The sequence below is a fragment of the Lasiosphaeria miniovina genome (genome assembly GCF_030549165.1).
Source record: "Lasiosphaeria miniovina strain SMH2392-1A chromosome Unknown B0T26scaffold_7, whole genome shotgun sequence".
Classification (NCBI taxonomy): domain Eukaryota; kingdom Fungi; phylum Ascomycota; class Sordariomycetes; order Sordariales; family Lasiosphaeriaceae; genus Lasiosphaeria; species Lasiosphaeria miniovina.
The window spans coordinates 1,643,628-1,669,386 of record NW_026848226.1 but is presented as its reverse complement, the minus strand read 5'-3'; the positions used below and the strand labels follow the sequence as shown (position 1 = coordinate 1,669,386).

Sequence of the window (25,759 nt, the reverse complement as noted above, 5' to 3'; positions counted from 1 at the left end):
ATGGACCACTAAAAATCCCCTCACAAGTCCATGCTCATCAGATACATTTCGAGTATCCGCATAAACTTCGCTACAAACGCCTCCAGATGGAAAATGACCTTTGTTCCTGTTTTGATCCTGTGCTCGTAAAAGGCAGACCACCTGATGACGTCTGCTTTGAGTCCGTCATCAATCTGGGGGATGAGCTTGAAGGTGAGTGTCTTAAGGATGATGGTTGGCGGTATGCAGTGAGTGAGCAGGTCGTAGAGTTTGGACCGGACTTGGAGAATCCGCGCTGGCGTGTGCTCCTCTATGATCTCCTTGGCAATCTGGCCAATAAGTGCTTCCCAGTCCGGAGGCGGTATTGGAGTGCTGTCTGTGACTTTCTCACTGCCGGCGTGTTAGCTGGGTCTATAAAACCATGGCGCGATTCGGAGGTGTATGTACTTCTGTGCGTGTACTGCCTCGTACATCAACAGCGCCTTGCGCAGATTTCTCCCGCTCTCTTCGGCAATTCTCTGGTGCAGGCCTTTGACGACTAGCCAGCCTTCCTTCTTCGCAGACACAGCGAGCACGTCGCAGATCTCTTGGTGGGTGGGGGCAGCAACCCGCACGAGCAGCGTACGCGACCGGATGGGCGCAATGATGTTGGCGGTTGAGTTGGCCAGGAGGATGAGCCGAAGATTGGGAGAGTACTTCTCCATGGTGCGACGGAGGGCGGCCTGAGCATCTCGAGTGAGGTGGTCGGCCTCGTTAATGACGACAACCTTGAACTTTTGCTTTGCTGCCTGGTCCACCTGCTGCGTCTGCGCAACCTCTTTGAGAAGATCTTGCACGACTACCCTATCGTAGTTGCCGACATCTGAAGGTGTTATCTCCAGGTGGTAGACAGAGGAGACGATATTGAATTCGAGCTTGCGGTTGCTGCTGGTCTGGAAGACGCGGGCATCGATCTTAATCTTCTCTACACCGGGGCCGTACAATTCCTTCAGAGTTGCGACAATTCGTGTCTTTTTGCCTGCCCCGGAGGGCCCGTAGACGAGGAGGTGGGGGAAATCGCCGCTTTGGGCCTGCGACACGGTTAGAGGTTAGGGTCGAGACTCGACAGGGCTGCTGCACGCCATACCAGTGAGCGCAATCGTTCGGATAGCTCCTCGTGATATGTTAGGCTATCGAGCGACTTGGGTCGGTGTTTGTCGACAATCAGCGCCATTGTGAATCGTTGCTTGCTTTGAGAGACGGTTTCGTTGTGCTGCTGCTGAAAATCGGGGGACTTGAGGGAGACGCGTCGAGACCAAGGCTTGACGCGCCCAGGCCAAGATCAATTAAAGCGTGTGTCGGCGCACGGACCACATGAGCTCTCGTGTCTGCAGCACATCCTATGCTTTTATAGGCCTATAGATCCAGAGTCCCGAAACAAGTTAAAAAGTTGGCACAGAAGACATTCAATTTTGTATACACACCATTCCTGTAATAACTGCAACAATGGGTCTAGAGACTGACTCGGAGCGGCGTGCAAGTGGTTAGTCTAATAATACCTTATTTTCTGATGGTGCTGTGACGAGGAGACGGGTTAATTGTTGCTCCGAGCCAACTTTTACGGCGACATAATCCAATTACTAGGCAATAAGCAGTATTCGACTTCATACAGATCTAGATAAAGAACATGGATGCGCCTCGCAAACACTACATGCACGGGGGCTGTAGCTTTAATGGACACACAGCCAAGAGGAATCCCGCGATGCAGCGCACGGGGTCCGAGTTGGTCTACATATTTGTACAATTTATAACAGACACAAAATGCAGTGCCTATGCGGGAGGAGGCGCCGAGGTGGATGTGGACGCAAGCGATGGCGGCTCGAGAGGGACTTCTGGGAGCTTTTTCCTTGGGCGCTTGAGGTCTTCCAACGTAACGCCGTTCTCCAGTTTTGTGATTCCAACGACAGGCGCATCGCCCTTCTTGACGACCTCCCATTGCCCTACAGATGCGTCAGTCTGGAAGTAAAAGTAAAAGCGGGGATTTCAGATATCCCGTACCTGGCAGTTTCTGTCCAGCAAGCCGGAAGGCGTCTCGAACGACCTGTTCGTGGAGCTGGCCTCTGAGTTCAAAGACGACCTGATTGACGGCCACTCTGGCTGCCCAATGATCAAACGAACCTTTTCCTTTACCCATTCTTATCTTTGCGCCAGGTGTTAGTAAAGTGGCTTAGACCGGAGACGGCGCCTTCCCTTACCTCGTTACCACTGATGAAGACTCCGACATTACAAGCGACCCTCTTAAACAGGCGGTATTTCTGGCCACGAAGCCTCGTCTTGATGGTCTTCTCGGCAAGGAAAAGCTGTGCAGCGCTGATTCTGCGGTGGTGGTCCCACATGCGCAGTCCGTAGTCTCCCCAAATAACCGTCGTGCCTTTTGTCGATCCTCCCGTGGGCACCCTAGGACGGCCCTTCATCATCTTATCCTTGCGATTGAGGTTGGGCTCGAGCCATGACCCGGCCTGGATGGCTGTCGCCGAGAACATCCTGACATGAGGGATAGCGGTAGCAACGCGGGGAGCTGCTGACGGCCGCCGAAGGGGTGTGGAGAGGCGCAACGTCGTCAAGGGAGATATCCTCAGCCCCTGGAAGGCGCCGAGGAGCGCTGTGGAAGCGTTGTGCTTCATGGCGGCGGAGGAATTGTGACTGCGCTGAGGCCGTCGACGGGGAGGTCAGCGATGGCGGCAATTGACTGAGCACGGCCTGGTCCGAAAATCCACCCCCGTAGCTCCAGCTCTGGTGCACTTCGGGAAAACGCCGGCCAAACACACTGCAGACTTGGCGCATCGGCGCTTGGCTGTATGTACTGCTTGAATTTCGCGTCGCCCCACTAAACTAATGGGCAGGTCACGTTCTGGCGCGACAAGGCCCAGGCACTCGCGTCACCACTTTAGTCGCATTTCCAGCTCGCGTCAAACGATTTCCATCCGTGGAATATTGCTTCCAGTTCAGCTCCCGCCAGTGCCTGAAACCTAACCCCGCAAATAAACCGACTTAAGATGCCGCTTCGTATTCAATTGCTGCACTGATAAATTCTTGGGATTTTACTTCCTCAACGACCGCTTCGCACTACAAGATGCCTGACATCCGCTCCTTCTTCGGGCCCAAAGGGGGAGCACCACCTCCAAAACCTTTGCCTAAGAAAGCGGATGATACCACCAAAAAGTTGCGGACCAGTAAGAACTACGTATCTTACCTCGTTCAATGCCGGGTTGATTCTAACACCTTTTGCAGAGGGGCGAAAGGTCATTGACGATAGCGATGATGACGATGATATGGTTGTCGAGTAAGTATATGCCGTTCCGCTGGCCTTGCCCCCCCATTGGCCGCGATCTGACAATTAAATAGGGTCAAAAAACCAACCCGGTCTACTCCGAGGAAGAAGGCATCGTAAGTTGCACCCCTGTGATATTGTAACAGCGTGGCGCGATTAGACTGACTTAGACGATCGTCACAGACAGCCGACAGAGGTTAAAGGGGTGGAGACTTCCGCGTCTCAATACTTCGCATCTGCCAAACCAAAGGCGGCTACCTCACAGTCAACACCGAAAGCTGCATCCAAGACACACGTGGGACCTGGCGTTGAGGTCCGCATGAGCCCTCGCACGAAACCGACTGCTTCCAGAGTTGCCCCAGAGCCAGCCACGAATGGGTCAAACGGCGCCAAAAAGAAACCCGCCCCGAATTATGCGAACCCTAGCCGAGACGATGATTTTGTCGACGATGACGATGAGGATGGCGAGGACATCTTCATGACCGACGTCAAGGGCGGCAACAAGAGAAAGAACGACGACTATGCCGAGGAAGAAAGCGAGGAAGAATTCTTGCCAAAACCTAAGCGTGTCGTATCTCGTGCCGGCAAGCCCCAGGCCAAGGCCGATTCCTCCGAAGATTTCAAGCCGACGCCCTCTAAAAGCGCCAAGAAAGCCGCAACTCCAAGCCGCAAGCGGAAAACCCCTGTTTCCGACAGCGAGGACGAGGAAGATGACGAAATCAAGCCCGCAAAGAAGCCCGCGCCGGCCAAGCCACGGGCTCCGAGAGCCAAGAAAGCAGCCGAGCCGGAGCCGGACGACATTCGTGACATACTTGACAATGTTCCCACAGTTCAGGCACCGGATGCCCCTGCCAAGGATCCGAATGCGAAGTTCGACTGGAGGAAAGGTGCTGGAGGGGGTAACGCAGGGCCCCCTCCCATGGCCGGAGCGGCTGACATCCCCGACGGGGAGGATAATTGCCTCATGGGCAAGTCGTTTGTTTTCACTGGGCTACTCAAGACCATCAGCCGCGACGAAGGCGTAGCTCTTGTTAAGAGATATGGCGGCAAGGTTACAGGAGCGCCGAGCAGCAAAACCGACTTCGTCGTTCTCGGTGACGATGCTGGCCCCAGTAAATTGAGAAAGATCCAGGAGCACGGAATCAAGGCGATTGATGAAGCAGGATTGTTCTACCTCATCAAAACCATGCCCGCTCACGGTGGCACTGGAAAGGGCGCCGAGAAGGCCAAGCAAAAGCGAGAGGTAGAGGAGAAGAAGGCCTGCGACGAGGCTGTTCAGATGGAGCGCGAAGAGAAGGCACGGCAGCAGGAGGCGGCCAAGGCGGCCAAGATAGCCGCTGCTGCTCGTGGAGTGGCTGCTTCTGCTCCTGTCCAAACACGTCCACTCTCCCAGCTGTGGACGACGAAATATGCCCCCACCCAGCTCAACCAAATCTGCGGCAATAAAGCCAACGTGGAAAGGATACAGTCGTGGCTCAAAAACTGGCCCAAGCACAAGAAATACGACTTCCAGAGGCGAGGTGCCGATGGCATGGGCGGGTTCCGTGCCATTATAATATCTGGGCCGCCAGGCATCGGCAAGACCACTGCAGCCCATCTCGCAGCCAATCTGGAAGGCTACGACGTGCTCGAGAGTAACGCAAGTGACACCCGCAGTAAAAAGCTCGTCGAAAGCGGAGTTAGCGACGTGCTCAACAACACATCGCTGCTGGGATTTTTTGCTGGAGACGGCAAGAAAGTCGATGTTGGCAAGAAGAAGATGGTCCTAGTGATGGACGAGGTTGATGGCATGTCTGCTGGCGACCGAGGTGGTGTTGGTGCCCTTGCCAAGTTTTGCAAGAAGACAGAGGTCCCTCTCATCTTGATCTGCAACGAGCGCAGACTTCCCAAGATGAAGCCTTTTGATCATGTCGCATTCGACATCAAGTTTCAACGACCTACCGTCGACCAGATTCGGTCCCGGGTCATGACCATCGCGCATAGAGAGGGCATGAAGCTGCCGGCTCAGGTTGTCAATGCACTAATTGAGGGCAGCAACAAGGACATCAGGCAGATCGTCAATATGCTTTCGACGGCAAAGCTAGACCAAGTCTTGATGGACTTTGACCAGACCAAGTCGATGACCAAGGCCTGGGAGAAGCACGTCATCCTCAAGCCCTGGGACATCTGTCAGAAGATGATCGGGGGCGGCCTCTTCGGCCCGGCCAGCAAAGCGACGCTGAATGACAAGATTGAGCTATACTTCAATGACCACGAATTCAGCTACCTGATGATCCAGGAGAACTACCTTCGGTCAAAGCCAGCCCTGCTCAGCTCTCAAGGCTATAGTCCAAGAGAGCAAAACATGAAGTACCTCGAGCTTGTCGACCAGGCAGCGGAAAGCATCAGCGATGGCGACCTCGTCGACCGTATGATCCACGGTCCCCAGCAACAGTGGAGCCTGATGCCTACGCATGCTGTATTCAGTACTGTTCGGCCCTCTAGCTTCATTGCCGGCTCTTTCGGGGGCCAGACGGCCTTCACATCTTGGCTGGGCAACAATAGCAAGTATGGGAAACTTGGTCGCTTTGTGCGCGAAGTACACTCGCACATGCGGCTCAAGACCTCTGGAGACCACAATGAAGTCCGCCAGCAATATCTGCCCGTGCTCTGGCACCAAATTGTCAAGAGGCTTGAGGTTGAGGGTAGAGATTGCGTGGAAGAGGTCATTGAGCTGATGGACAGCTACTATCTCACACGAGAAGACTTTGACTCGATCAAGGAACTTGGGGTAGGATACCAAGCGGAGGAACATATTAATATTGAAACGCAGACCAAGGCCGCTTTTACGAGAACGTAAGTTCCCACGAGGATTCAGCCCTGCAGTCTTGATGCCGACGCTAACAAATTCGCAGCTATAACGCCATGTCACATCCCCTTCCCTTCATGAAAGCCAGCAGCGTTGTGGCACCAAAGAAGGGCAGCAGGGACGTTCCCGATCTCGAAGAGGCCATTGAGGAAGAAGACGAGGGTGACGCTGTCGAGGCGGTGGAAGTGGATGAGGAGGAGCTGGACCTCAAGACGGACAAGTATATCAAACAGCCCAAAAAGACGGCCAAGAAGCCGGCGAAGAAAGCCGCCAAAGCTAATGATGATGACGACGACGATGACGACGGCGGAAAGGCCAAGGGCCGTAGAAGGCCCAAAAAGAAGTGATAGTCTCATGTTGGGGGAGCTGTACAGGCAACCGTTTCCTTTTGGCGAACAAGCATAAAGTATCAGCTGTTGTTGGTGGAAAGGTTATCTTGTTGACTAGGTGGTCAGTACATTTACGCATCGATATCCCATGGCAATGGAATGCCGGCTGTTTTGGAATAGAGCAGAGCCACGTTTTATATCTTTCGGTGCGGCGTAAAAATACTATCATTTAGTCCTTTGAAAGGAGTGTTCATTCTGCTGCTATCCCACCGTAGTTTCAACTATAGCTAAAGCCGTCCAACCCACCGCCTTGACATTTTATGGCGGCCTCAAGAACGACGAGAACGTACGGCTGAACTCGACTTGCTTCTGGATCTCCTTTTCCTCCTCCTCGCTCGCCGGCCGCGGCGACCACCTGGGACATCCCTGGTCATAAAAGCCGCCCATTGCAGCCATCGGCGACCCTGCTGGCGTCTCTGCCGCCATGAACACCTCCTTGCGGGTTTCTGCATGGCCGTCGGGAATTTGCTGCGACCCGAAAAGCAGGCTAAAGTTCTCGGGCGTGTCCGTGCCGGTTACTACGAGACGTCGGAGCGGGTACCTAGAGTATGTACATGCATTGGTAAGAAAGATATCGAAGGTCATCAGAAAACTTGCGTTTGGGTAGGTGAGTAATCGGGAGAACTAGGTAGGGGTTAAACGTTCGAGGGGGGGTTGGATGTTTACTTGAGGCCGGCTTTGAACCTATACATGGTCGTGGGGAGCTCTAGGCCGATGGGAAATTAATTTGCCGACTAGGTAGGTAGGTAGTTACAAGCCATGTCTTTTAGTAACCCGCTATAGCTTCTAAAAACAAGTGAAAGCATAATACGCCGTGCTCGATTGGCTAGTGAACCGGGCAGTTGGCGACGATAAGATCCAATGCGCCCACACTACTGCGAAGCCAGGGTCAGCCGGCCCTCTCTTTTGGCCTCGGCCTCCATAACGTATACACGTACACCTACCTAGATATGCCAGAATTTGACAAAACATTTGCTGCAGTGACTTTACAGAAAATGCTAATAGGAAGGGACTCCAAGCTCGCTTTCATAGCAGTTTATTCAGAATCCCACATGGTGTATGCCTACTTGCATCACACTTTATGAGCAGGTTTCCATGGGCTAGGTAGCAGAGGTGCCGTAAGTGTCGGTAGACTTACTTTGGGAATGAGGTTGAAAGTGGGGCGACATCCCCAAATCGGGTTTAGGGGCGCCCGGCAGGCTAGCTCGCCGATTCACCGACCAGCGCGCAAGACGAACGACGTGCTACGGCAACTTCCCACTTTTGGGGTTCACTGGCGTGTTGTGTTGTGTATTGTGTATGACCTCACGATTTCTCAACCTGACTCGCCCCCCTTGCAAAGCTCGTTCGTCATCGCCGTCGAAGAGACTTGCCAGGCAAGAATCAGGACAGCACTGGGCTTCTATCTGGGCGACAGCTAGCGCTGCAAAAGGGTAAGACTTTTTTCTCTCTGCTTCCTAGAGTGAAGCTAATGCGCCACGCTTCGTGAGTTTGAACAGGGTAGCTTCCGAGCTCGTCTTTCTCTCTCTCGCTCGCGAGCAGACAAAACAAACCCCCAAACCGAACCGACACGCCCACCCTCCCTCTCTCTCCCTCAAAGAAAAATGTCGTGGTTCCGCATCACGCTGCACCGCAGCGCCATCGGGCTGCCGAAGCGCACGCGCGGCGTGCTCATGGCACTGGGGTTGCGGCGGCGCAACCAGACCGTCTTCCACCCAGTCGAGGCGCAGTTCGCAGGCATGATCCTCAAGGTCAAGGAGCTAGTGCTGGTCGACGAGGTGGCCGCGCCGCTGACGCCCGCCGAGGTCAAGGCCGAGCGCACGCCCGACGCCGGTTTTTATGTTGAGACGCGCGGCCCCGCCCCCGCCAGCCAGGTCGCCCTGCTCGCGACGCCCGTCGTGTCTGGCTTCGGCCGCCTGCCGCCCCGCGCTGCTGGGAGCATTGGGGACTTTGCGAGCGAGGTCGCCAAGGCAACTGGCCGCAAGGTCAGGTTATAGAGGGGGAAAAAAGGCGGGGAGGAGAAATTCGGATGGGGTTATATTTTTTATTTATTATTTCACGTCGGTTTTCGATTTTGGGGCAGAGGATAGAAGGGAAGAAGGTAGAAATTGAGGCATTACACCCAACCCCTGAAAGAAGTCTCGAAGGGGTAGAGATTACGGTCATAGTCGAAATGTCCACTCCCTTCTAGCTGAACAAATAAAACCGAGGGAGAAGGCGATGGACTCACCACAGGGATACGGGGAGGAAGCTAGTGAGCAAGACTGCCTACGCTTACGGGGGACGGAGGGACGAGCCAATATACCATCCCTCCCACGCCAAGGGGAGAGAGAGGATAGGCCGCCGACAGCGGGAATTTGTTTGCCCATCAAGCAAGAAACGCGTACATCGCCGCCATCCATCCACTCGTCCCATCACGCGGCCCGCGGGGGGGGGCTTGTTGGAGGTGACACAGCAAGGGGCTACTTTATGAGAGAGCGTGTTCATGTACATGTACATACATGTACGCCCCTATTTATCTGTATCTGTCTGTCACGCTACATGTAACGCTATAATTGTATATCATCACAAAAAAAGGGGGACAAACGTGGGAGGCCGAGCTGTTAAACGTTGCAAAATAAATATCAAACAATTACCAGAACAAGAAACAGTATGGCCTCTGATGAAATTTTGAGAAGATGATATTCTGTTGGATACCGGGCTAAATGTTTCAGGAAATACCCAAAACAACTGTCGTCGCGAACAAAGAAAGCAGCCGAACACGCAACCCACGACCTTGTACGGGATTAATGGTCGTATTACCAAACAACCACGGCACATCACAGGGTCTACTCGAGCACACGGGAGCAGGGCACAGTACATAGTGTGTGAAACCCTTTTTTTCTCCGCGTATAGACAAACGCGCTGAAAGATGGAATGCCTACCTAAAACCTGTCCTTGCTTGTCCTGAACCCGAAACCGTACAAGCCCGCCGGCCAACCCACCGTTCGCCGAAAGGAGAAAATGGAACAAGGAAAAGGAAAGAGAAAGAGAAAGGAAAAAGCTCCCGAGCCCAAGTAAACAGGCTACTGTCGATCTGCCGTCCATATTGCCTGCCCCTATCCCAGCCCTGCAAAATCCACTCGCCTCTACGTGGACGACATGGTGTGTTAATCCGACAGGGGGTGCCTCCCTCGGACATAATGCTACGGGGAAGAGAGGGTGGGACAGACAGCTGCTGATGCCGAAACTAAGTTATGTTTGACAATTGTGCGCAAATAGGGCGGCGTCGCTGGAGGTCATGCAATGTATGCGGAAGGTGGGTCGGGGAAGTCAAATGTGACGACCGCTTAGATATATAAACGGTTTGGTTGTTTGCAAAGCGGGGACTGAGTTGGTATCGCGTCCCAATATTGGTACTGTGTCCTAAATTAAGCGTTGCGCGCCTGGTCGACGTATTCCTGGCTGGGCGTCTCGTACTCGTTGACAAAGTACTTGACGGTGTTGTTGCCAAACCAGCGGGTGAACTTCATGAGCTCTTCGCGGAGGCGGTTCACGGACTGCTGATCCATGTTTGTCTGGGCCACGAGCTCGGGAAGTGACACTGGCGTGTTTGTGTTAGAGAAGGAGACTAGAACTAAACAAACTTGATTTTGTGTGGGAGTGATTGTGTCCGGGTAACATACCAAGAAGGCGAGACAGATGCTCTGCTCCATACGTGTCACAAGGACTCCTGTGCTCGCTGTCCGTTCCCGAGTTCCACTGCTGGTGCAGTTCGTGGAATTGGGCACGCTCAAAACTGTGGCCCGTGGGCGTCAGTGACTGGTGGTAGGAATATAAAGGGGTGGTACTAGGAGGAGACATGGGGCGGAGGCCTACCGATAAAGTAGGATACGGCCCAGGCACTTGTCAAAATACTCGCGAAGGCCGGCAATGATCTCTTCTAGAATCTCAACCGAAGCTGAGCCCGGGATGCGGTTGTGACGCTCATAGTTGAGATAGTCGTCGAAGATTTGATCAACGGGGTGTGGATGCGGCAGAGGAACAAGCTGTTGATTCTTGGTAACGTTCTCCCAGTCGTCTACCAGCATCGCCTTGAGGTGGTCTGGCATGGGGAGCTTGATCGATGGCCGGCTGTGGAAGGCATCCTCCTGCGACAACATGTTAGCGTCGACGTCTCGATGTGCAGAAACACATGATACCCTAGATTAATAAACATGACATCAAAGTTCAGACAAAACCATGGCCACTTGACACGGGAATCGGTGAGGTACAATGAACGGTGGGGTGTTCGATGGAAGACAGCAGACTCTTGCTCAGCACCTTGCTACCCACTTGGGCACTAGTTGGTTTCGACAGGGACAACGAACGTACTTCCGCCGGTTTAGTATCTGCCGACTTGGCCGGCAGCAGTTGCTGCTGTTCAATGAGTATACGAAGCTTCACATCGTTTCCGACAAAGGCCTGGGCAGCGGCGAATTTGGCCTTGAAAGGAACATATCGGTGCTCGGGGGCAGCAACACCAGCCAGGGGGACGTTGCGCCAGTCCTCGTCAAGGCCGTTCCAGTAGACGACCAGTTTGTCCGTGAGGTTCTTGCTCTTCATGGCGGCGATCACCTTTGGGTGATTGTTTTGCCTCTTGTTGAGGGCGCGTTCGATAAGGTCAACCCGGTCAAACCGGCTGTCGAATGGCTTTGCCCTGCCCGATTTGAAGAAATAAACCGAGGTTTTTTTCGTGGGCGCTACACGTAAAGTGTCGCGGCGATGGGATGCGGCGAACCACTGAGCTTCCGAGTCTTCAAATGGGATGGGCTTCGAAGGTAAAGGTAAGGGTGAAGATGGGGGTGACCTTTGTGGTAGCCATTGGGTCTTGCTCCGCGTCCTGCACATACTGCGCGGCATGGTGAGTGCGAGGGGGTCCATGGCGAGAGAGTGTGTGGTGTTTATGAAAATTATTCCAGAGAGAAAGCAGCCACAATAGTCGGCGCCCTGAGTTGCCGCAGCGAATAGCCCGCAACGTGGTTTTGGTGTTGATCCTCGATGTGGCGATGTGTGGTGTGCGTCCTGGTAGTGGAGGAGGCGAGCGTTGAGAGGGGAGAGAGAGAGAGAGGGAGGAAGGGGGTGAAGGAGGGGGGGCTGAAATGTTGTCGCTTTTTTTTCTTTTCATGCAGTGGGAGGCGGCGAGGCTGCAAATGAAGGAAAAAAAAGGGGGACACGATGACTTCGCACTGCCCGGGGGGTGCAGACGCTGCAGCGCGAGACTTTGTTTCCCTGAACGAGGGTGACGAGGAGGGAGACGGAGCGTGTGAGGTAAGGTAAAGTGTGCAGGCGAGGTGTAGTCATTCCCTCTCGCCCAAAAACGGCCTGAACAACATTGCTGGGATCAATTGGATTGTGTGCCGGTGGATAGTCGGATTGATGGGTGAACAGTCGAACTGGTGTCGAACTGCTGGGCCATGTCCGACTCTTAGGTGAACAGCAGTTGAGGTTCTGAGCCCAGCCCTCCCGTCCCTCATGGCTTGGATTTTGGGCCCTTCGTTCAAAAGCTTCTTTCCCCCTGTATCTTTCGACCACCGGATGTTTGCCCCCCCCCCCCCCGCACCGCACCGCACTGCGCTGCTTGATGCGTCCCCGTACTGTACCTCCGAGACCAGCTCCGCGCCTTCACACTACACCTAAGGACAATAATACGTATCGCCGGTTTCGAACATGTTTTCCATTTTCCCGGATTCACGTCTTAATTATCGTTACGCAAAGGCAGCCTAGGCCAACTTGACCCCCCTCTGCTACGGTGCGTACGAACATGGGAAACTTCCCAGTGCCTCCCTGAATGTCGAAGTAAGGTTTTTCAAGCGAGCAGGGCATTGCAGTCAAGTGGCAGGGCATGGACAGAAAAAAAAAGGAAAAAAAAAGAGCAAGCACAGTCAGTCAGTCTACTTACATGCTCAAGATCAAAGTCTCGTGCCCGACGAGGGCCACGGCCGCTCTGCGTGGTTGCCGCCGCCGTGCGCTCCTCACTACCGCGCGCCGAGCCGAGGTCAGAACCGTTTGCGCGGAGGGCCTTCTTCAGTCCCTTAGTCGTCTTGCCCGACTGCAGGTTGCGGAACTGGTTGAGAAGCTGCGAGGCCAGGTCCTTGTTCTCTTCGCTGAACTTGCGGACGCGGTCCTGGAACACCCAGTCGTCCCAGCTGCTCTTCCAGCCCTTGTAGTGGATCTTGTACTGGAAGCCCTCGCCATTGTCGCTCGGCTGCACATCCAAAATCTTGGCCTCGTAAAGCATCTCCCCGTGGAAGCAGAGCACGCGCTCGTCCTTGGAGAAGGGCGGCTGGGGCTGCTTTGATGGCGCCATTTTATCCTCGAGAGTCCGGGTTGCGTGAGTAATGAGTCCCGGAATATTGGCGCGCGAGTGTGAGAGCAATCCTTGGCGAGTTGGCGGGTGAGTCGCGTGTTTCCGAGACGATATACCTAATTCTGTTTGGCGGGTTGTTGTGGACTGACTCAACCCTAATTAGTGAGTGCCTTGACGCGTCGATGTCGATGTGGCTCCGGCGGACTGCCCAAAGCTACGTAGCAAGGTTATGAGTGCGGCGTGGTGAAAAATGAGTGGGGCTGCGCTGCGGCGGTGGGAAGTGAGTCGTCTGGACCCGAGCCAAAATCACCATGATGAGATGAGAAAGGAGAGTGAAAAGCACAGATCACGGGAACACGTGTGTCTGGCCACCCCCTCCACTCCGACCTCTCTCCCCCTCCCCTGGCGACGGGCCAACTAACCCCCACACCAACGGTAGTCGCGTTCATCCCCAACACTTTTCGACCTTTTTTTGCTTCATTTAGAGTTATTGGGGCATTGACGACTAATCCTGCAGCTGTCGGTTTTTTATTTTGTTTTCGTTTGTCATACGCCTCGTGCATGCCTAAGTACTCACTCTCGCTTTCTCCACACTCAATCACCAAACCCAAAATTCGCCATGGCACCCAGCGAGTTAAAGATCTTAAGCAACTACCTGCTGGTCCCTGCACAGCTGCCTGCCGTCATATCCCTCCAGGAGTTCACTAGCCTGTTCCCGCGGTCGCTGCAGTCGTCGCCGCACATCCGCAGCCTGTACCGAGATGTCCAGAGCCAGAGAAACGCGCTGGTAGATTCTGTGGCTGCTGAAATCGAGAGCGAGGTCAAGAAGGGCAAAGTGCAGCGCCGCACCGTGATCAAGGAGAGACGCCTGGCACAGCTAGACGAGCAGGATGATGAGATCGAGATCGAGCGAATGGTGAGACTCGTGGTTGAGCGGTAATGTGAACACCACAGCGCTGACACCAGTTGATAGCTATTCGGGGCTGCGTCAAACACGCAGAGCTCTAGGCATAGCATCAACTCAATCCTTCCAGAGTTGGAAGGTGCCATCGCAGAAGTCGAGAATGAGCTCCAGCGCCTAGGAGAGGAAGAAGCCAGTCTCGTGGCTTCTGTCCGGCAGACGGTCGGGGGCATGAGCGACCTCCGCTACGGCCGCCTTGCCAACAGTCACCTCCGCGAGCAGGTCCTCGAGGGCTTGGCCGATCTAAAGGCGACTTGCGACGGGAAGAATTGATTACGGCTCAGAAAGCGCCCTATTTCCCTGGTTGCGCTTAAAAATCCCCAGCCCCATAAGAGGCAACATATGCACAAAAAGCACAATCCCTCCGCTCTCGACCTCCCAATACAAGCCGCCGGGTTTCCCAAACGAAGAAAAAACGGTGGCCAGACATCCTCCGGAACACAGATTAAAACCTTAACTATATAGAAAACTCAACAAAGCCCGTTTAAGAGCGAGCGTCTCCCGGGGCAGCACCTCGAGCGGCGGCGGCAGCAGCCGCGGCGGCAGGGCCACCGGGGCGGGTAGAGGGACGGTTCCTGCCAGGCGTTAGTACCAAGCATCTTCGGCACTGTCGGCAACATGCAACTTACATCATGGATCTGCTGAAGAAGGACACAAAGAGCATCATGGCCCACGAGGGGATGGCGTTGAACCCCCAGAGGAGATAGGCCACAGGCACCGCCAGGTCATTCTTGGCCAGGACGCCATCAAATGGATGGAAGTAGCTATCGATCAGATAGAATGCCTTCTTGTCATCATTGACATACAAGTCCAGAATGGTCTGCGACGTCGTCGTGGTAAGGTTCAGGCGCTTCCAGTAGACATCGATGGCGGCCGGGGCAGGGAGCATCTCGAAGATCCAAAGCGCTCCGGTAGTGGCAGACCAGCTATTGCACAGAATCTTCTCGTCGTCACAGTTGATCATTGCGACGTGGGGAGACTTGGATAAGGTGGCGAACTTGGCTACCGACTCGTTGAAGGCGGCCTCGACCTTGGCGCAGTGACCTGTGCCGGGCGATACATGGTCAGCTCGTGCATCAAGCCGGCGCAAGGATAGAGTCGGACTCACCAAAGCATGTCTTGTTGCCCCCGGTAATCAAGACATACCACTCCTCGGGCCGTGTGGCATCGGGCTTCACAGGGGCGTAGAGTGTATCCTTCCAGGTGTTGAGGGAAAGGGTCTCGATCTTCTTTGCGCCGACAACCTTTGCCTTGGAGGACTTGGTGGAAGAGGCGGCGACGGGGTCTTGCTTGGCAGCCTCGGGAGCAGCGACGAAGTTGCCGAGGAAGTTCTGGAACTTGGCCTTGTACTCTTGGAAGGGGCTCTCAGCAGCGGCCGCGAGCAGCGGCAGCGCTAGAAGGGCCGATGTAGTGAAGCGCATTGTGGCGTAGGTTTGTGGTTGAGATGGGAGTTGGAGCCTCGTACTTGGGAAGAGAGGGGAAATGGAAGCCTGGACAGCGGTTGGGCGAAAAGGCCAACGAGACTACAGCGTGGATTAAAATGATGTAAGGAATGAGGGGTCGGCGCAAAAGGCCAAGTTAAAATCGCTAGGTAAGCACTTTGGATTGAAGAGAAAAAGGAAAATGAATGGACGATGGCAACAACTCTTGGGTCGCAAGAGCAAGAGCAACAGAGTGTTGATGTGAAGAAGCAAAACTGGGTGCGTTCAAGGATTGCGCCGGGTTTCTTTTATTGACCCTGTTCTTTTGATTACAGTTTGCCGTCGGGCTAGGGTAGCCGGGCTTCTTGGGCGATGTGTTGTCCAGGGAGCCGGTAAAAATCCTGATACGGTTTAGGCAGGTGGAATCATCCGCTTTCTTAACAACAGCTGACGGACGGCCCCATTGGCTGCCACACACCTCCAGCGTATTGCGTCGTAAACCCAAATTCCCCAGCAAGTGGCTCTCTCTCTCAGCCACAGTCTGGGGGTCTTGTTCACAGTTCAGCTTTGTTGGAGTTACGGGTTGCATTGTGGCTGAAGCGCGATCGTCTAAAGCTGCAAGTGCCTGCCCAGAGCGCGTCGCGTCCCGAAGCTCAAGCAAGACGCCCCCTCGCAGAGCGGTTGCCATTGCACACGTCTAACGACCAAATGTCACGGCCCGATGCGACAACTGAGCTGAGGAAACGAGGAAGACCTCGAAAGAGTCTGGACGTGGTGGCGCCTCCGGAGGAAGAACCGGCCCCGGTCGCGAAGCGGACTCGTCGCGTTGCAGAACCTGAACCTGAACCTGAACCTGAGCCGGAAACTCCAGTCACGGCACCGGAAGCTCCAATGGCTAAAAAGAGGGGGCGCCTTAGAAAGAACGCCGAAAACGACGCCGAACACGACCAGCCACCATCAGATCCCCGGCCGCGCAAACGCATAAAACAGTCTGCGACAGCGAACCAGGCGACGGAAGTAGTCGTCCCGGAGTCGAAACCCAGGAACAAACAGCAAACCTTCCCGGACAATCCGCAACTGAAGACACATGAACGTACGCGCGCTGTCGTTGATAAGGGCAGAGACGAGCCAGAGACATCAGTTCGCCGAAGCACGAGAGATCGACGCTCCGCAGGTGACCAGCCTTGGTGGGCTCCAAACACAAGCGAAGCATCTCCAGATGCTAGTCGCCGAGGCGGGCAAGAATCAAATAGCTCATCTAAGAATCTGGGCCGTGATCGCTCGTCGCTGGGAGACGTTGCTGTTACACAAGCACAGAACCGATTCCCGGCACAGCCGCGAGGCCCGCAGCGCAAGACTAAGACTAAGACTACCGAACCCGCTTTGGTCACGTCCGCGCAGCCGAGCAGCACCTCCAAAGGTGCCGCGAAAGTATCTAAGAAGACGCTAGAGACTGTGGGCGAAAGGAAGCGCAGGCCTGGACGTCCATCACTATCCGGTCGGAGTCTCGCGCCAGAACCCGCGGAAAAGGACACTAGTCAGCAGCGACGCCGTGGGGCTAGAAGCAACGCTGCAGAAGAGAGCGGCAACCCAGACGCCCAGACACGGCGTCGATCCGCGAATGGAAAGGGTAAAGCAGGCCCATCTCGCGACCAAGAGGCCGGTCCAACAACCCGAGGGACTGCCGCACCGAAATTTCGCCAGTTGACGTCTCGGACGAGGCAAATCCCACGGTCAACTATCTCGGCGAAATGGACCACTCTTGACCAGCCGTCTATCGCAGCCGTCGACAGCATCATATCAGATGCGTCGCGCCCCGTGCTGCTGCAGCTGCGTGGTCGGGAGAACCGACAGGAGCAGGCGCAGACCATTCTGGAGCTGTTTGCCTCACGGCTGCACCACAAGCTCGTCAAGGGATTTCCGTTTCCTCCGCCGACATTGCCGTCGGGTGGTGGTGGTGGACGGAACAGCAACGCCGCGGGTACTGGCGGCGGTAGCGGTGGCCACTCGCCCGAGCTCGATTTTGAACGGACGGTGCACGCGATCCAGGCTGCCGAGAAGATGCTGGACCCTCTCCTGCACTCGGTTGCGCTGCTCACTGCCGAGAAGGAGAGGGAGGAGGCGGCGCTGGAGAGGGAGTACAAAGCGTTGCGCGCGCTGGAGACGAACGCCAAGACTGAGGCCCGGGGCTGGCGGGATCGGGCCAAGCGTGACCATGTCCTGGCGCCGGAGAGGCAGCGAGTGCTTGATGGCGAAGGAGCACCGGCGAGGGAGCCCGACGAGGCTCTCGAAATGATTGTCAAGAAGGCAGAGGACTCCTTGGGTAGCGGTGTTTTTAAGGTGAGTTCAAGTTCTATGTTCCTCCCACTTCTCCGAATATTTTCTCCCAAGCTCCTTGCTAACACCCATGTCAGGATATTGGCGAAGACGCAGAGTTGCTCGCGCTCTCTAAACAGATTAGTAATCACATGGAGAGCATGAAGGACAACCTCCAGCAGATTGACGGGATCGTTCCCGCCATTGCGAAGAGCAAAGCGGCGTTGCAGGGCGTGCTACAGCAGCATCTCGACCCTCAACAATATAACCGGGTGGTGCTTGGCTAGCATGTCAAGATGGAAGGATAGCTAAAGTGACAGTCTGGATTTTGCTTTTTGAAAAAATGGATCGGTTGGTGTTTGGGAGGGTGGGGAGGGGCGTGTGCGGGTGTCTGTCTGTTGTTTGACTGGGCACCGAGGCAAACGGAATGGATAACGATATACCCGGGCGGATTTGTGTTCTAGCGCGTTCTGTAGTTTATGAAGGCATGTTTTTGATTCACTGCTGATAGGGGAGGCCCAGACAAAATAGGGGCTTCCGAGTACAGCTAGAGCATTGCGAATTCGGGCCATGAGTCAATGGGAAAAAGCAGGAGCCGGAAGCAAGGAATTATACCGTTTTATTTCCACTACGTATACGATTGATGTCCGTCTTTATATTCAGAACTCATTCCATGTCTTTGTGCCCAGGGAACAGGTCAACCTGTCGAGCGGAGGAACTCCCCCTGAGTGCTTCCCAGCCAGCGACTGGTCCGTGCGCTGAGCAACCTCCAGCAATTGGCCCATCTCCTAAAGCGCATCCATCGAAAGTTAGGCAGCCTTTCACTAAGAAGCGACGATTTTTTTTTGAGTTTTTATAAAAGAGAAGCTAGGTATCCGGTGGCAAGCAGCACCATCCCATCTCAACGACGGGCAATACCCTGGAACTGTTTGTAGCCCCGACCGGTCAGGATTATTGGCTTGACTTCAAATTGTTCAATTGGCTCCGAACGCCTGCCAAATGCTGCCCGGGGGCATCAGAGTTTTCATCAGACCGTCATCCACATCCAGCTGCACACCACTCAATCTCACTCTCAGTCTCACTCGCATCTGTCACAGCCAACTTAGAACACCTGCATTTTTCTGGGCCAGATCTCGCTTTACCATGGCGACGGCAGCCGTCGACGGAGGAGGGGGAGTGAACTATGCGCCGGCGCCGGCGCCGAGCGCAGGGGCGGCCGCGGGAGCGGGAGCAGGGACCAAGCGATCTCACCCCCAGGGCGGCCAGCGCCAGAACAAGTTTGGAAAGAAAATTAGAACCAAGCAAAAGAAGCCCGTCCAGGAGGGCTCCCACGACGAGGTGCTTTTAATGGATGTGCAAGCCTTGCTGGCGGCTTCTAAGATCTCGGATGACGGCGCCGCAGCCGCAGACAGCGGGATACTGCCACCGCTACCAGAACAGGGCTCCGAGATCGAGGTCGACGTTGTCGAGATGTCGTCGACGGGCGACGGCCTCGCCAAGCAGAAAGGCTCGGACCAGATCTACGTCGTGCCGTTTGCAGTGCCCGGCGACACGGTCAAGGTCAAGGTCTACCGCTACTTGCCTGACGAGAGCTACACAGTGGCCGACTTCATCTCGGTCACAAAGCCATCTCCACTCCGCGACGACAGCCGCATCCAGTGCAAGTACTTTGCCAAGTGCTCCGGCTGCCAGTTCCAGATGCTCGACTACGCCGAACAGCTGCGGCGCAAGCGGCTGATCGTCATCAAGGCCTACCGCAACTTCTCCCAGCTGCCGCCCGAGCTGGTCCCCGACGTTCTCGATACCATCGGCAGCCCACTCCAGTACAACTACCGCACCAAGCTGACACCGCACTTTGACGGCCCCCCCGGCGGTGGCCGGCACAGCAAGAAGCCGCACCAGGAGATGCCGCCCTTTGGCTTCACCCCCAAGACGTCGCGGCGCATCCTAGATATCGAGGACTGCCCCATCGGCACCGAGACGGTGCGCAAGGGCATAACACAAGAGCGCGAGCGCTTGGCCGTCGAGTTTGGAAAGTACACAAGAGGCGCCACCATCCTCCTTCGCGAGAGCACCCAAAGGGTCCCCAAATCACAAAACGAGTCTATAGAAACAGCAGGGACAGCGCCGCCGCCGCCGCCGCCGCCGCCCCCGGCGGCTTCCGTCGTGGTCGAGACGGACACGTACACGGACTACAAGACGGTCATAACGGACCAGAACGCCACCAGCACCGAGTACATTGACGACTTCGTCTTCACCAACCCGGCAGGCGCCTTCTTCCAGAACAACAACTCGATCCTGCCGCCCTTTACCGCCTATATTCGGGAGCACATCCTCCCGCCTGCCGGCACCAGCGGCGCGAAGCCCGTGCGGAACCTCATCGACGCCTACTCGGGGTCGGGCCTGTTCACCATCACGCAGGCGGCCCTGTTCCCCGGCGGCAGCATCGGCATCGACATTGCCGAGAAGTCGATCCAGTTCGCGCGCCGCAACGCCGAGCTCAACGGCCTCGTCGCCATGTCGACGCCCTCGCCGTCGCCGCCGCGTCGAGGAAGCCGCAGCAACTCACCACCGGCAGCAGCAAGGAGACAAGAAGAGGAGGCAGCAGTAGCAGCAAAGGGCCGCTACCGCTTCATCGCGGCCGACGCGCCCGAGCTCTTTAAGAGCGTGGCGGGCTACGACCCGGACGAGACGGTCGTGGTGCTAGACCCGCCGCGCAAGGGCTGCGACGCGAGCTTCTTGCGGCAGCTGCTGCAGTTTGCGCCGCGGCGCGTCGTCTACGTCAGCTGCAACGTGCACACGCAGGCGCGCGACGTCGGCGTGCTGGTGCGCGGCGAGGTTGAGGACGTTGCCGCCAATAGCAACAACACTAACATGTCCACGACAACAGTAGAAGGAGAGGCTAACACCGTGGAAGCAGGAGGAGAAAACAAAGACAACAAGAAGAAGAACAAGACAGGCGGCGGCGTCCGGTACGAGATTGAGAGCATCAGGGGCTTCGACTTCTTCCCGCAGACGGGCCACGTCGAGGGCGTGGCCATTCTGAACCGCGTCGATGCTGGCAAGGAATAAAGCCACGGACGAGGAATAGAAAGCAGATTTCTGTTTTTCCGTCTCTGTCTCTGTTCTTCTTTGTTTCTCTAGATATTTGTATCTGTACTTGTCTTATATATCCAAACAGGCGCGCGTGCCTTAGCTACTAATACTAGACGTACCCGGCCCAAAGCTCCTACCTGCCTACGTAGCCTAGCCAACTCGTATTTCGAGTGGGGATAAAAGATATTTCCCAAAAGTTTAGAACATCTTTTCAGGATCGCTAATCGACTGGCTAGGTAGCTGGCTGTTGCTTGTGAACAGACAAGAGCTTGGCTTGACTTTTCACAATTTGCCAATGATGCGTGTGCGCTACATACAACAACAACCTGCCTCACCTACCTTATATACCTTTATACCTATATATCTGTATCCGCTCCCCTTCCTTTGCAGTGTATTCTGCTACAGTGGTAATGGTATCATAGACAACAACAATCGAGAAAAGAACAGCCGCGGCAGAATATAAAAGTGAAAAATCTACAAGGGGGGGTCAGAAAAGGCTACCCACCCACTACTAGTAGGTGCCTGAAGCAGAGTCGGGTGCTGACCCCTTATTCACCGCCCCTGTCAACAAACACTTGCTATATATGCCAAGGAGAAAAAGCCCTACAATACCAACACCAACACGCCGCCAACGAAATGTGTATATACCAGAGGAAACAGACGAGGAAAAAAACACTAGACATGATAGAAAAAGCAAGGGGTATCAATGTTATCATCTATTCAAGAGAAATAAGGAAAATTTCAAAAAGTCAAGATTGCTCTAGCAGGGCCCTATCTTCGTCTTTAACCTCGTCCGCATAGCTACCAGCTTCTCCATCTGCGCCGTCCACCGCCTGGCAAACTCCTCCTCCGTGAAGCGCTTGGCCGACTCGCGCGCCCGGAGTCGGACGGCGCTGGGGTTCGGCAGGGACAGCGCCTTCTCGAACCCTTCGGCGAACTCGGTCGACGTGGTGGCATGGAATCCTGCGACAGTGAATAAAAAGGTTAGAATTTTTTTAGCCAAAAGAAGGCTGAAAGAAACCCCCCCCCCCCCCCCCCCCCCAAAAAAAAAAAAAGGAGATTCTCACCTGTGGGCTCGCCATTGACGTCGACGACAATGTCCAGCTTGGGCCCGCCGCTGTTGTGGACGACCGAGATCAGGCCGGCGGCCTGGTACTCAACAACACCAATGCCGAAGTGCTCGTTCCACATGCCGTTGACGCCGACCGAGGCGCGGCGCAGCCAGTCGAGGATCTCGGGCCACGAGGCGTCGAGGTGGAAGTCGACGCGGTCGCGGATGTGGAGCTCGTTGACGAGCAGGCGCAGCTTGTAGACGCGCTTCGAGTCGGCGTCGTCACGCACGCTGCCAAGCAGCACGAGGCGCGCCGACTGCGCCGCCGCGCTGCCCGTCTTGAGGAACTCGGCAAACGCCTGCACCACGAGCTGGTGGTTCTTCTCGGGGCGGAACTGCGCAATGTACAGCACCACCTTCTCGCGCCGGCCCTCGCTCGCCGCCGACACCTCTACCTCGTGCTCGAGCTCGCGCACCGCCACCGGCGGGTACACGACGGCGATGGGGTCGGCGCCGCGCGTGCTCGCGCGCAGCGGGCCCCAGAGCTTCTGGATGTGCGCCTGCGTCCAGCTCGAGTTGGTCATGACCACGTCCACCGAGGCGCCCATCCACGAGTAGACCATGGCGAAGAGGTGCCAGTACAGCTTCTTGACGGCACCCTTTGTCCCTCGCCCCTGGCCGGCGTTGACCCCCTGGCCGCCCACCGCCGAGCCCGGGTCTAGCGACTCGAGCATGTCGGTAGATATTGTCGGGTAGTGCACGTAGGCCGCCGTGGGAACGTCGCGGAAGAGGAACTTGGACAGACCCAATGCGAACGCGTAGCCCATTGTGTCGATGAAGATGTCCGGGACGAGAAGCGAGAAGGCGTCCCACGCGAGGACTACCGAGCCGAGCGACTGCCCGGCGAGCGTAAAGTGCGGCCATGTTGACGCCAGCACCCAGTGTCTTGTTGAGAGATATATGAAGTTGACGGCCGGCGGGTGGAGGTGGATGTTGAACCGGTTCTGCGAGCCATCATGTCAGTGAATGTCCGTAGCAGGCTGCAAGCCCGGGGACGCCACCGAGCCGTGGGGTCCTACCTCGACCCTATCCAGGATAGCTTCCTTGTTGACATCGTGGTCGCCCGTGTACACGACACACTTTGCCTTTGGCCAGCGCTTCTGCGTCGCTCGGATGGCAGCCCAGAGAACTCTCTCTCCGCCTCCACCAGCGTTGCTTCAGCGACACCAGTCCCAGTCCCGGTCAGTAACCGCATCTCAAGTCCCCGCCTAGCGAGACACAAAAGGGACACTGCCAGCCCACTCACCAGAAAGGATGGAAGAAGCCCACGATGCCCTCCCACTCCTGCTCCTCCTTGTCGCCGTTCTGCGACGTCCCGACGGCATACGCGTCCACGTTCTCCCACCCGTCGTCGTCCTCACCACCGCCGCCGCCGCCGCCCTCCTGTCCCGCCGGTGCCTGACCCCCGTTTTTCTGGTCTTGGTATTTCTTTTCGTCGGCGCCCATCAGCTCGAGGATCTGGCCGCGGCGGCCGTCCGTCTTCCTGCGCAGGTAGCGCCCGAGGGCCGAGCCGAGGGCGCGCCACAGCAGCGGCACTAGGAACAGGCTCGCGAGCGGCGTCACGGCCACGAGTGGCACCACCACTAGCGCCAGCACCCGTGGGTCCAGGCCGAACGAGAACGGCTTGCGCCCCGACGGCGCCGCGCACATCTCGGCCATGCCTCCCTGAGCTCTCTCTCTCTCTCTCTCTCTTTCTTTCTCTTTCTTCCTTCTTCTTTCGTTCTTGCGAGGGTAAATAAAAGCGCAACGCAGGGGTCTGTTAGGATTCGAGGTGCGTCTGTCCCGAGCCGCGTGAGATAGACAATGAAGTACCGAAGCTCGGTGCAGTATCAAGGGAAATGTTGGTGTGTTGTATTTTCCAGTATTGTGTATTGTATTGTTCAAAGGTGCTGTTTAGTATAGCATGAAACGCAGACTAAGTTCCTCTAGGGGGAAGTATGAGGTGGTCGGGGCTATCCTAGACAGACGAGGACAAATCATCTACAACGACGGCGGTTAATGTCGGGTGTTGTGGAGGAGGGAAGTTGTCGACTATAGGTTGCTAGTAAACCGGTAAAAGCAGTCTCGAGGTAGGAACGATCTGGCCTTCTGTCGATTGGCCCTTGGAAGCTTCCGTTCGGGTGTAGGAAAGGTAGCTTCGGCTCTTGCGGGTTAGGTGTTGCTTGCATGGGGAATGCCCGGGCCGTTGACGTATCCGTACGTATGGGCGTTCGAGCCGGAAAAGCGGACGGATAGCACAAGCCCGTTCGTTCGTTGGGCTTATTATAGCGTAATCCAACCCCCATTACGATCGCCGTAATGGAGCAATCCTAGGGAACACAGTGTCTCGGGTGCACTAGCACACCTACCCACCCACCCCTGCCCAGTGCGTGCAGCTGGCAGCAAGAACTTTACTTGGACGCGATCGCGCGCTGGGCTTGGCAAAGAAATGATGCCCCCAAAAACGGTCACTCACACTTAATGAGGTAAAAAAGCATTCACACTGCCAACGGGGACGACAATGATCAGTATATAAGGCACATGCGTAGCCGTCAGGCGCTCAGTTGTGTCTAGGTACTTGATTATCCATCTCGGCAATGGCCCCCTCGCGCCACGCAATCGGCTCTGGCATGATGAGGGCGTCTCATTCTATTTCTGTCCTGCGTCTGCATCTGGCCGCCGTCGGTCATGTGTCCACGAGGGTAGCAGCAACAACAGCACGCGCCTATTCATCCAGCAGTTCCACTCGGCAGAGCCACGCCCTCCATCCCCATCACACGCCGACACAAGGCTTGTCACTATCAGCGTCGCGGCCTGGGAAAGCCGGGGGCCTTCAACGGCCGTCATCTCAGACCACCACCACCAGCAGAAGCCCAGACGGGACCACAAGACGCGGCTTCGCCGGCGCCGCAGCCATCGAGACAACACTCGCCGCCACGCAGCACGTGTTCTCGCAGCTGCACTCGGTCACCGGCATACCGTGGTGGCTGGCGATCCCGTACGTGGCGCTGACGGTCAACCTGGTGGCGCGGCTGCCACTGACCGTCTACTGCCGGCGGGTCGCGCAGCGGCGCGCCGAGCTGACGCCGCTGCTGCGGGCGTGGTACGCGCGGCACGCGCGCGATGTGCACGGGGAGACGCTGGGCAGCGACGACGACGGCACGTCCAAGCTGGCGCGCTCGTCCATGGGAATCATGCAGAAGGAGACGGCCGCGCGCTTCCGCGCCACCTCCAAGCAGCTGTACCGGCGGTTCGACGCCCAGCAGTGGAAGGACTACCTCAGCTTCGCCGTGTTCCCCTTTTGGCTCACGGCCATCGAGGCGCTGCGCCGCCTCTGCGGCGGCCCGCGCGGCCTGCTCGGCAACCTCGTCTTCGGCGCAAAGTCCGGCGACGCCGCGGGTCAAGCTGCCGCTGTCGCTGCTGCGGAAGATCCGGATTTCCCTTCGCCTTCGGACGCCGCCGTAGCTTTTACGAGGGACGCTAATGCCGGGCCAGTGACTCCGGTAGAGGCGGCCGTGCAAACCGTGGGCGACCAAGTGCTGCCTCTCGGGGCAGACCCCTCTCTTGCGACGGGGGGCTGTCTGTGGTTCCCCGACCTCATGGTGCCGGATCCGCTGCACGTGCTGCCGTTTATGCTCTCGGCCATGCTCGTGCTCAACATCATGCCCAAGACGGAGCGTGGGATACGGGCGCTGTTTGGGCTACAAGGCGAGCAGTCTGCTCCAGCTCCAGGCAGCGGGGCCGTCTCGTCGACCGTGGCAGTGAGCGAGAGCAAGGGACGCCAACGGCTGCAGCGGGCGCTGATGGCCGTGGCCTTGCTTGTCGGGCCCGCGACAATGAGCTTGCCAGCGGCTCTTCACCTCTACTGGATCTCTTCGTCGGCAATAACCTTAGTCCAGACCGAGACTATATCTCGGCTCATGCCCATGCCCAAGATCCCGACTCCTTGCACAGGAAGCGAGAACATCTTGATCCGGCCGCGTCGGTCAAAGAAGGCTTGATATACGGATGATAGATAGGG

At 56.2% G+C, this 25,759-nt stretch overlaps 14 protein-coding genes across 14 annotated transcripts; 6 read left to right on the top strand and 8 right to left on the bottom strand.

Annotated features, from left to right (window-relative positions):
- Positions 1 to 20: 20 nt before the first annotated feature.
- On the bottom strand, positions 21 to 1,192 carry B0T26DRAFT_755885 (P-loop containing nucleoside triphosphate hydrolase protein; the record flags this gene model as incomplete). Its single annotated transcript, XM_060446021.1, has 3 exons — positions 21 to 369; positions 427 to 1,049; positions 1,106 to 1,192. The coding sequence occupies 3 exons, from the start codon at positions 1,190 to 1,192 to the stop codon at positions 21 to 23; spliced, it is 1,059 nt and encodes a 352-aa protein (XP_060291474.1).
- Positions 1,193 to 1,484: 292 nt separating this feature from the next.
- B0T26DRAFT_726375 (ribosomal protein L10e/L16) lies at positions 1,485 to 2,836 on the bottom strand. The gene is made up of 3 exons (XM_060442818.1): positions 2,214 to 2,836; positions 2,017 to 2,158; positions 1,485 to 1,958 (listed from the first exon to the last, which is right to left on the bottom strand). The coding sequence occupies exons 1-3, from the start codon at positions 2,640 to 2,642 to the stop codon at positions 1,789 to 1,791; spliced, it is 741 nt and encodes a 246-aa protein (XP_060291473.1). The 5' UTR covers positions 2,643 to 2,836; the 3' UTR covers positions 1,485 to 1,788.
- A 45-nt stretch (positions 2,837 to 2,881) lies between these two features.
- B0T26DRAFT_862408 (replication factor RFC1 C terminal domain-containing protein) lies at positions 2,882 to 6,710 on the top strand. The gene is made up of 5 exons (XM_060447769.1): positions 2,882 to 3,191; positions 3,250 to 3,301; positions 3,364 to 3,405; positions 3,473 to 6,124; positions 6,184 to 6,710. Exons 1-5 carry the CDS (start codon positions 3,092 to 3,094, stop codon positions 6,482 to 6,484), a joined length of 3,147 nt encoding a protein of 1,048 aa, XP_060291472.1. The 5' UTR covers positions 2,882 to 3,091; the 3' UTR covers positions 6,485 to 6,710.
- Positions 6,711 to 7,625, bottom strand: B0T26DRAFT_726366 (uncharacterized protein). Its single transcript, XM_060442817.1, has 2 exons — positions 7,193 to 7,625; positions 6,711 to 7,067 (listed from the first exon to the last, which is right to left on the bottom strand). Exons 1-2 carry the CDS (start codon positions 7,216 to 7,218, stop codon positions 6,785 to 6,787), a joined length of 309 nt encoding a protein of 102 aa, XP_060291471.1. The 5' UTR covers positions 7,219 to 7,625; the 3' UTR covers positions 6,711 to 6,784.
- A 127-nt stretch (positions 7,626 to 7,752) lies between these two features.
- Positions 7,753 to 8,635, top strand: B0T26DRAFT_450585 (ribosomal protein L30p/L7e-domain-containing protein). The gene is made up of 2 exons (XM_060435103.1): positions 7,753 to 7,959; positions 8,026 to 8,635. Exon 2 carries the CDS (start codon positions 8,131 to 8,133, stop codon positions 8,521 to 8,523), a length of 393 nt encoding a protein of 130 aa, XP_060291470.1. The 5' UTR covers positions 7,753 to 7,959; positions 8,026 to 8,130; the 3' UTR covers positions 8,524 to 8,635.
- A 135-nt stretch (positions 8,636 to 8,770) lies between these two features.
- B0T26DRAFT_450637 (uncharacterized protein) lies at positions 8,771 to 9,774 on the bottom strand. The gene is made up of 2 exons (XM_060435105.1): positions 9,063 to 9,774; positions 8,771 to 8,988 (listed from the first exon to the last, which is right to left on the bottom strand). Exon 1 carries the CDS (start codon positions 9,611 to 9,613, stop codon positions 9,092 to 9,094), a length of 522 nt encoding a protein of 173 aa, XP_060291469.1. The 5' UTR covers positions 9,614 to 9,774; the 3' UTR covers positions 8,771 to 8,988; positions 9,063 to 9,091.
- On the bottom strand, positions 9,775 to 12,967 carry B0T26DRAFT_450628 (MRG-domain-containing protein). Its single transcript, XM_060435104.1, has 4 exons — positions 12,447 to 12,967; positions 10,385 to 10,653; positions 10,192 to 10,304; positions 9,775 to 10,109 (listed from the first exon to the last, which is right to left on the bottom strand). The coding sequence occupies exons 1-4, from the start codon at positions 12,852 to 12,854 to the stop codon at positions 9,937 to 9,939; spliced, it is 963 nt and encodes a 320-aa protein (XP_060291468.1). The 5' UTR covers positions 12,855 to 12,967; the 3' UTR covers positions 9,775 to 9,936.
- Positions 12,968 to 13,473: 506 nt separating this feature from the next.
- On the top strand, positions 13,474 to 14,088 carry B0T26DRAFT_654747 (Cnl2/NKP2 family protein-domain-containing protein; the record flags this gene model as incomplete). Its single annotated transcript, XM_060438570.1, has 2 exons — positions 13,474 to 13,770; positions 13,828 to 14,088. The coding sequence occupies 2 exons, from the start codon at positions 13,474 to 13,476 to the stop codon at positions 14,086 to 14,088; spliced, it is 558 nt and encodes a 185-aa protein (XP_060291467.1).
- Positions 14,089 to 14,279: 191 nt separating this feature from the next.
- Positions 14,280 to 15,236, bottom strand: B0T26DRAFT_789311 (uncharacterized protein; the record flags this gene model as incomplete). Its single annotated transcript, XM_060446831.1, has 2 exons — positions 14,280 to 14,859; positions 14,924 to 15,236. The coding sequence occupies 2 exons, from the start codon at positions 15,234 to 15,236 to the stop codon at positions 14,441 to 14,443; spliced, it is 732 nt and encodes a 243-aa protein (XP_060291466.1). The 3' UTR covers positions 14,280 to 14,440.
- Positions 15,237 to 15,944: 708 nt separating this feature from the next.
- Positions 15,945 to 18,230, top strand: B0T26DRAFT_789307 (CENP-Q, a CENPA-CAD centromere complex subunit-domain-containing protein; the record flags this gene model as incomplete). The annotated part of the gene is made up of 7 exons (XM_060446830.1): positions 15,945 to 16,253; positions 16,290 to 16,376; positions 16,419 to 16,719; positions 16,753 to 16,773; positions 16,813 to 16,845; positions 16,876 to 17,576; positions 17,651 to 18,230. The coding sequence occupies 7 exons, from the start codon at positions 15,945 to 15,947 to the stop codon at positions 17,837 to 17,839; spliced, it is 1,641 nt and encodes a 546-aa protein (XP_060291465.1). The 3' UTR covers positions 17,840 to 18,230.
- Positions 18,231 to 18,812: 582 nt separating this feature from the next.
- Positions 18,813 to 20,609, top strand: B0T26DRAFT_602339 (S-adenosyl-L-methionine-dependent methyltransferase; the record flags this gene model as incomplete). The annotated part of the gene is made up of 3 exons (XM_060435756.1): positions 18,813 to 20,063; positions 20,154 to 20,441; positions 20,499 to 20,609. Coding segments are annotated over 3 exons (1,650 nt in total), but the record flags the coding sequence as incomplete, so codon positions are not given.
- Positions 20,610 to 21,259: 650 nt separating this feature from the next.
- B0T26DRAFT_450453 (alpha-1,2-mannosyltransferase alg11) lies at positions 21,260 to 23,576 on the bottom strand. The gene is made up of 4 exons (XM_060435102.1): positions 23,006 to 23,576; positions 22,779 to 22,914; positions 21,716 to 22,703; positions 21,260 to 21,611 (listed from the first exon to the last, which is right to left on the bottom strand). The coding sequence occupies exons 1-4, from the start codon at positions 23,416 to 23,418 to the stop codon at positions 21,409 to 21,411; spliced, it is 1,740 nt and encodes a 579-aa protein (XP_060291463.1). The 5' UTR covers positions 23,419 to 23,576; the 3' UTR covers positions 21,260 to 21,408.
- Positions 23,577 to 24,189, bottom strand: B0T26DRAFT_450415 (uncharacterized protein). Its single transcript, XM_060435101.1, has one exon. It carries the CDS (start codon positions 24,042 to 24,044, stop codon positions 23,736 to 23,738), a length of 309 nt encoding a protein of 102 aa, XP_060291462.1. The 5' UTR covers positions 24,045 to 24,189; the 3' UTR covers positions 23,577 to 23,735.
- Positions 24,190 to 25,301: 1,112 nt separating this feature from the next.
- Positions 25,302 to 25,730, top strand: B0T26DRAFT_601503 (uncharacterized protein; the record flags this gene model as incomplete). The annotated part of the gene is made up of 1 exon (XM_060435747.1): positions 25,302 to 25,730. A coding segment is annotated over one exon (429 nt), but the record flags the coding sequence as incomplete, so codon positions are not given.
- Between the last annotated feature and the right edge of the window lie 29 nt (positions 25,731 to 25,759).